At 48.8% G+C, this 8,589-nt stretch overlaps 1 protein-coding gene across 1 annotated transcript in view; it reads left to right on the top strand.

Moving 5' to 3' along the window:
* Positions 1 to 3,072: 3,072 nt before the first annotated feature.
* Positions 3,073 to 8,589, top strand: part of C2CD3 (C2 domain containing 3 centriole elongation regulator) — a 76,992-nt gene continuing 71,475 nt past the window's right edge. Inside the window, exons 1-2 of the mRNA XM_075593223.1 lie at positions 3,073 to 3,277; positions 5,367 to 5,636. Coding sequence (XP_075449338.1) covers positions 3,226 to 3,277; positions 5,367 to 5,636 — 322 coding nt within the window. The 5' untranslated portion in view covers positions 3,073 to 3,225. The remainder of the gene's footprint in view (positions 3,278 to 5,366; positions 5,637 to 8,589) is intronic.

The following is an 8,589-nucleotide window of genomic DNA, read 5'->3' as shown; positions in this document are numbered from 1 at the left end:
CATAGCACTTCACAGTATTAATATGTGACAATCATATAAATAACAAATAATACAAATAACAGAGCATGGGAATAAGTGCTTCAGACATAAAAGTAACATTTAGGAAGAGGAGTCCCTGCCCCGAGGAGCTTACAGTCTAATTGGTAGGTAGGGAGAACGTACAGACAGTAGGTGGGAATTCTGGGAAGTGAGTCTGCAAGGGGCCCAAGCTTTATGTATCATGTGTATAGTGTTAGGCCTCGTCCAGGGCGGTACTGAGCGGGCGTGCGCGCTCACGCTGGATACGTTGCGACCATGCACGTGGCCTGAAATTGATTATGCTGCTCGCAAGCGGTTCACCCAATGAGGGCGAACCAGCTCTGTGATGTCGTGGCCGCGCCCCCAGATGCGCGTGCACCTAGCTGGACAGGAATCGCCCGGTCGAGCAGGGTGCAGCGCTGGAGCGCCAGCGCGCCTGTTTCCACCCTGGACAAGGCCTGTGCCACGGTGCTACTCATATGCTTCGATAAGGAGGTATGTTTTAAGGTGGGTCTTAAAGGTGGATAGAGAGGGTGCTAGTCGGGTGTTGAGGGGAAGGACATTCCAGAGGTGTGGGGCAGTCAGTGAAAAGGTTTAAAGCGGGAGAGGGCTTTAGATACAAAGGGGGTAGAGAGAAGACATCCTTGAGCACAACGCAAGAGTCGGGATGGTGCATAGTGAGAAATTAGGGCTGAGATGGAAGGAGGGGCAGAAGAGTGCTTTTACAAATGTGTAATAAAGTGAATTAAAAACGTCAAATAAGACAATATATATACAGGCAGTCCTCGCTTTTCCGACACAGTGCGTCCCGCAAACCCGCGTCAGAGACCAGACCGTCGGAAAGCAGGACCCATGTTAATCGGATACGCAAGAACCGCGGCGGATATTGAGTTTTTAGGCTGCATTATGCGTTGTTGGAAACCGCACACGACAGAAAGCGACACGTCGTGAAGCGAGGACCCCCTGTGTATATTATTTTTCCCGTCTATTCAGATAATACCCAGCATATATCTCTCCATACTTCTTTGAGTTGTCTGAAGCCTCTGAATTATCTTCGCATTTAGAGTCCAAGTTTCATATCCATACATGAGTCCAGGCAGGATACACTGGACGGAAACTTTCCTCTGAAGGCCCAGGGGAAGCTTTCCTTGAAAGATTGTCTTGTTTCAGAGAGATATATATATATTTTTGTCTTGTTTAATATATAAATATACCGGTATGTGTACATGTTGACTTTCAATAAAATGTACTTCATCAAGAAAGGTTCTGGATGGGACCGAAACGTTGCCATGTTTAATAAATGATATTTTCTTTATAACTGTGAGTCACTGTATCTTTGGAAGGCCAGCTGCCCCTCCTGGAGGATACTTCTTATTCATTATTTGTACGTGAGTGTGAGACCTCGGAGCATTCAGCTGACGGATTGTCGCACTGACATACAACACAAGCAGGAAAGAGGGTGTGTGTGTGTGTGTGTGTGTGTGTGTGTGTGTGTGTGTGTGTGTGTGTGTGTGTGTGTGTGTGTGTGTGTGTGTGTGTGTTAAAATAATTCGACCACTGAAGTATACTCTAAAGCAGCGGTGCGCAATCTGTGGGGCGCGACCCCCAGGGGGGGCGCGAGACTGCCGACGGGGGGCGCGGGGTTTACAGAGGCCCCGCGCGCTTCCCGACGGCACTTAAATTAAGTGCCGGGGGAGCTGCAGGGCCTCTGTAAACCATACTTACCCGTGGCTCCGGCGGCTTCCTCCCGGCGTCGCCATGGCAACGCGGCGTCAAAATGACGCTGCGAGGTCATGTGACGTCACGTTGCTATGGCAACGTGACGTCATTACGCCGGTGCGAGGGTAAGTTGGGGTTGGGGGGGGCGCGGGAGTGAGGGGACAGCCGGCAGGGGGGCGCAGGGAAAAAAGTTTGCGCCCCCCTGCTCTAAAGCATGCGCAATCTTGCCCCCCTGCCTACTCTACCACCCCCCTAAAATCGGCTGTGGTGTCAAATGACGCATCGGTGTCTTGTAACGTCACATTGCCATGGCGATGTGACATCGCGTCACCCCCAGACGCCATTTGATGCCGTGTTACCATGACGACGCATCGCTGGAAGCCAAGGTAAGTTACTTACAGAGGCCTTGCGCGGTCCCACAGCATTTCATTTAAACGCCTTGGGGGAGAGCACGGGACCGCTGTAACTGTTGCGTCCCCCCCCCAGGAAAATGTTGTGCCCCCTTGCTCTAAAGGATTCACTGATAAAATGCTCTCTGCCTATAATAAAATGCTCTCTGCCTATAATAAAATACACACTACTGTATATTACAATGCTTTCGGAGGAGGTGCTCACATTCTTCAAACCGGCCGAGGAACTTAAGTGCACTTATTTTCTCACGCCAGGTCATGCTGTGGATCTGTACATGTGTATGTATTTACTGCAATATAATATCAACGGTGGGCGGGCGCCCCAGCAAAATGATCTGGTACAAACGGGATGCACTGCAAACCAGCACAAGGAGGAGCGGGTACGAAGAACGACAGCTGCACAGTAGGGTTTATTTAAGCCACTGCATGTGCTCGGCGCTTCACCTCATTATAGGTGCAGAAAATGACATACACATGCCGTGGGAAGAGCCCTCCCTTCGTCAAGAGTACACCCCCCCCCCCCCCCCAAAAAAACCGTGGCGTCTTTTGCACCCATAAGGAGATGAAATAAATAAGAGGCAGGCACTCCACAATAATGAGTTTTATTTGTGACGTTTCGGCTCCCAGCAGCCTACAAACAATGGCACAGAGGTGGCACATACATAGCCTATGCTTATTTACATATTCATTGATCATTTCAATAGCAGAATCAAACAAGAAGGGACAATCAGTAAATATTTATTTATAATCCAGGTGACAACCAATGTCTATTAAATATCAGTCTGGCAGGTCAGGTGCCTGCTGGGGCTGTGACCGGGCCCTGGCACCACGTGATCATAAACTGTCACTTTCTGAGCAGTTGGTGGTGCAGAATTCCCAGCAACCCCTGCGCGCAGAACCTTGCCCGTTCCTGATCAGATGCCGATCCCCCCGGAAGCGGATGTCGCCCTCTCCTCGTTGCCTGGAAACCAAAGCGAAGCTTCCTGGCGGCTGAGTTTCGGACATGGAGAAGGCGGGCTGCGGGGGCCGATGCTAGGCGGCGGGGGCAGAGGAGGGGGATCTTACATGTAGTGATAGGATGAAGAGCAGGAGGAATACCAGCGGGAAACCGGGAAACCGACGCAAGAAAGGTATCGCCGGCCGGAGACAGATGGGGGTGATAGTGATGGAAGCGTATGGGAGCAGATTGTGGGAGGAGGAGGGGGAGTATTGGAGCAGCTGGTTGAGATGTTGGGTATTGGAACAGTTACAGAGTGTGAGAGGGGGGCATTATTGGAGGAGAGGCAAAGTTTAGAGGGGGAGAGTGTATTGGAGTAGCTGCTTGGGGAGGAGAGTGTATTGGAGTAGCTGCTTGGGGAGGAGAGTGTATTGGAGTAGCTGCTGGTGGGGGGGAGTGTATTGGAGTAGCTGATTGAGGGGAGAGGGTATTGGAGCAGCTGGTTAGGTGGAGGTATTGTAGCAGTTGCAGAGTGAGGGGGGGGAGGAGGGGGGTTACAGGATTTGGATAGGAAGGTGGTATTGAGATGTATGCCAGATACAAGATAGACCTGTCATTGTACTGGAGTCCTGTGGGTAAGGTGGGGATGCAGAGGTTAATATTACAGGATTGTTGGGGAGAGGTAGCTATGGTTACACGATCAGTGTGTGGGGAAGGTGGCTGAGATTACTGAATTAGGGCCAGTAGGTCAGAGATAAGGTTACTGGTCATTGGGATGGGTTTATGCATTGAATCAGGAGCGAGAGCAGAAAGTATTGGACACGAGAGCAGGCAGGGGCACTGCTGGAAGGCGACCTGCATGTGTGACTGAGCAATGATGAAAGTCATAATTTCTTGACAACATAGCACGATGGCAGCAAAACCTGTCAATCCTAAAGCGAGACTTGCTGATTAGTTCTATGGGCAAATTGCAGCAGGTTTAACAATAGAAAAGTGCTGGTCCTTTATAGGTTGCATACACTGTATTGGACAACAATACATATGTTTCAATTTACCAGGGCTTATAGATTGTAACCTCCTTGAGGCAGGGTCTCTAGGAACACATTACAGCCTTATCCTACCTCACAACACAATTTTAATCGTGTCTGTAAATGTTTCATACGCCCATAATCCTATTTCTAACTGTCTGTGAATTGAATGTATAACATAACCCTGTTCATTTAATGCAACCATGTATGGATATCATAACTCTGTGCCCAGGACATACTTGAAAATGAGAGGTAACTCAATGTATTAGTTCCTGGTAACATTTTATAAATAAATGTGTTCTGCTGTATGCAGTGGCAGATTTCCCACTAGGCCCGGGCCTGGGAAGGCAAAATTCCCCCACCACCCCACCATATACAGAGAACATTAGGCCATGACGAAAACACCGCCGGGACACTTCGCTGCAGGGCAAGCCAGGTCAGCTGCGCCCGACCGCTCCGACAAGCCAGGTCTGTTATGTGCATATTTAAATGTCCCGCATTTAAAGATGGCGCGTCGGACCGGCAGGTCTAGGCAGTGTAGCAGTCCCGCGTGGGATATTTAAACATGCAATTATCAGCCCTGGTTGGTCGGGCCCGGAAGCATGTGCGGTGGACACTGAGGCGAATTGTCCTGGCGGTGTTTTGGTCGCAGCCAAACCTCCTAGACCGGATACAGAGACCCCACTCTCTTCTCCACTGACGGCCGGGGGACAGCATGGGACCTCTGTAAAGTTCTTACCTTCTTCGTGCTGCCCTCCTCCTCCTCTTGGGCGTCACAGCATCAAATGACGGTGCAACGTCACATGGCTTCACGTTGTCACGTCATTTGTCGCCTCAATGCTGAAGGAGGGCGGTGCAAAGGAGGCGGCGGCCCCAAGGTAAGAGCCTATGGGCGGTGTATGTTTAAATCTGCCACTGGATGTATGTACTATACAAGCTGCAAAACTTATTCATTGAAGATATAATTGCAAACCTATAGGCCTAACAATATCTTGTATTTGCTGAACCATGCAGTACTGTGCCTAGTTAATGTCCTGTCACTTTAGCTCAAGTGTGGGCAACTCCAGGGCTACCAACAGGCCAGGTTTCGGGATAACCCTGCTTCAGCACAGGTGGTGCAGTCTTCGATTGAGCCACCTGTGCTGAAGCAGGGATATCCTTTAAAACCTGGCCTGTTGGTGGCCCTGGAGGACTGCAGTTTACCACCCCTGCTTTAGCTGCTAACGTCACTCTGTTTGTTTTTTGTGCTTGCAGGAGTAACCGATATTTCCCCCTCCACAAGCCTACCCCCTCTTGTGGACGGCCAGCTGCGGTGTTTCTTGCGGGTGACAGTCAGTAAAATCCTCTGGACTGTCCCTAAGCCCCCGTCCCCTGTCCTTGTGAGGCTCAGGTGGTGGGGGGAAACGTTTGAGGGCACCATCTTTCGGCCCCGGGACACTTCACAGACTGAACAAAAGGGAGTGAAAACGACGACTCGTTATGCTGTCCGCTGCGGGCCCAAGCAGTTCTCCTCCTATCTGACAGGTACACTTCCTGGCTGCTTTCTTTAACTTCAAATCTGTCAGAGAGGTGCTTGGTGTGTAACTGGCTAAACATAAAGACACTCGGCACATATAATAATAATATTATTATTATATGGCTATTCGGGCTTTTTAGAACCATCAGTTGTTATAATAGCGTGTACTAGTATCACACTCACACGGGATGTACCGCAAGTGATACGAGTTTCAGATGAATGGCCTGTCATTTGTAGATTTGCAACAAAGATCCCACGTGTGAGCACAGTCACATGTCTCAGACAGGTCTGCAACCTGCCTTTCCCCATTATCTCCGAACATACAGTGCTTCCACTGCAGCCAGGGATTCTGGGAAATGACATGCAAATGAGCACACAGTGTCAACTTTTTCATGTCCATAGGGCTCCATGTTAAAATGGACATGAAGTAAAAGGTGGCACTGTGCTCATTTGCATGTCATGACCCAGAATTCCTGGCTGCAGTGGAAGCACTGTATGTTCGGAGATAATGGGGAAAGGCAGGTTGCAGACCTGTTTGAGACATGCGAATGTGCTCACACGTGATATTTAAATTTATTTATTTTATGTAGCTCCTTTATCCAGAGCGCTGTAGGCACAGAGCGATAAAGTGACTTGCCCGAGGCCCCAAGGAGCTGACACCGGGGTTTGAACCGGTGTGTCATTGTTCAGTCGGTGTCTTTACGCACTGAGCCACTCCTTCCCCGTTGCTGTACACTATATGATGGGTTTTGTCACTGTTTTATCCACCATAACTTTTACATAATGTGTGGTTGAGACCTATTCCAACTACAATTTGCAGTAACGCCCCCAGAAGCCTCTCTGAAAGTTTTAACTCCTTGTAACAGGGACTTATCCCTGTTTAAATAAAGCAGCCTCAAAGCTCTGAGAATCCAGCAGAGAGAGATTTAATTGCAGCCACTCAATTAACTAGTCTCCACCTGGACCAATGAGAGCTCTGTAAAAAGCCTCATGTGAGACACGAGGGAGATTCCTTGGCTCACATTTGGGCTGACATAAGGAGAAGGAGGACAGATCAGAGTTTTTCCTGAGCATACAACTATGCTGACAGAGGAAAGACCAGACTGTTACTCCTGGGAGCGATTGGACTGCAAAATCCTGCAGCTACAACAACAGAAACATATAAGAGACTTTCTTGTTGGATGTCTGTCTGTCTCCAGCTTAGAGCTGTTATAGACGGTGTGCAGCCGTGCGCGTGCGCGTGTGCGTGTGTGTGCGTGCGTGCGCGCGCGTGTGTGTGTGTGTGTGTGTGTTTAAATACGGTTTCAAATAAATAAATCCTTTAATAATTTTTTTTAATAACATTGTACACACACATACATACATACATACATACACACACACATACATACACACACACATTGTAGCGGCACAAATTCTTTCTTTTTCTCATCTTCCCCCCCTTGTCGGCCAGTTCCACCCTCACTGCCGTGCGCGGGCGCGGTACCATTATAGAATGGCTGACTAACCTCAGCCAACTAAAACTGCCGCACTATAGAACCGGCTTTAGCTAGCCACCCAGTTAGAAATGGCTGGCGTAAAGGTTTAGTTATTCTCCAAAGTGGAGTAGGCCTTTATTTTTTTCTTTTTGTATGTTTTGCCTTGTTAAAGGAACAGGCGCAATAAAGTCAAGATTTTATTTCACCCTAATTTGTTTCCATTAAATGTACCTCTGCACACATCACTTACACTCAAGTAATTTGCCAGATACTAACATTGAGTTCATCTTTTTTTATATCTACATATGTTTTTCTAGAGTTAAAAAGAAATGATTTAATCTCTAGTTTCTGAGGTTACCATGATAACCTTTAGTCTGCAATGGGCTCTGGGGAGAACTTCATTTTAAACTCCCAGACATTTATTCTTCAGGAACCCTCCAGCAATTCCACATCACGTGACCGCCCTATGGAGCAATAACAAGACGCTGCGATCCCCTTCAGTGGGGTACGCGATAGAGCGCCTATCGCGTGCAGCCCCTAAAATCCAAACAAGGGGAAATGCCGCACAGTGTATGAAGGGGTTAAAGGAAGTATAAACAAAATGATCAGCACAGGCTGCCGCTTTAATGGGGCTTTGAAACCTGTTTTATGCTGTAAGCTTTGAAGTAGTTTATGAGACCTGGGGTGGAAAGCAATGTGGTGAGCACAGGTCTGGGATCAATCAATGGAGATTCACAAATCCAGCATTTGTTCTGGGAAGTACTTGTGAAATTCTTTCTATCCATGTATAATGTGACCGTGTAGCAAACAGGTTGTAGGAGACAGGGGTGGCAGGCGGACACGTGTGTAGATGACTGTGCAGCAGAGGTGATCTCATCAAGTGGAAATGAATACTCCTGTGGATTAAGGCAGGGGAGCGCAATCTTTTCCCCCCCTATGTCCCCCCTGCTGGCTGTTCCCCTCTCTGCGTGCTCCCCCCTCACCTCGGCTCCAGCGTCTGGGCGGCATGACGGCACGTTGCCATGGTAACGTGACGTCACATGACCTTGCGTGGCAATTGACGCTGCGTTGCCATGGCGATGCGTCTCCAGAAGCCAGCTGTGCCAAGGTAAGTGCAGTTTACACAGGCCTTCACCGCTTCCCCAGCACTTAATTTAAGTGCCTTTGGGAAGCGCGCAGGGCCTCTGTAAACCCCGAGCTCCTCGCAGACAGTCTATGGGGGCACGCACCACTGGATTAAGAAATACAGTAGAGGAATATTGAGGTAGAGTCCCTCAATTACTAGTGCTACAAAGCATATAACCCACTAATGAAAATGAATACTGCATCCGGATCACTTGTAGTATAGAAATGCTGTGTGGAGCTGTGTAGATTAACCCCTAGTTGGAACACGATCTGGCAAGGTTAAAAAGGGATGTCAGGGGGAAGTCCTAGGACCCACCCAGACCCCTAATGTATGAATCCAGCAACTGTATGATCCAGT

The sequence above is a fragment of the Ascaphus truei genome, chromosome 3 (assembly GCF_040206685.1).
Source record: "Ascaphus truei isolate aAscTru1 chromosome 3, aAscTru1.hap1, whole genome shotgun sequence".
Lineage (NCBI taxonomy): Eukaryota > Metazoa > Chordata > Amphibia > Anura > Ascaphidae > Ascaphus > Ascaphus truei.
The sequence above is the reverse complement of the archived record's forward strand: the minus strand, read 5'-3'. Positions and strand labels throughout refer to the sequence as shown.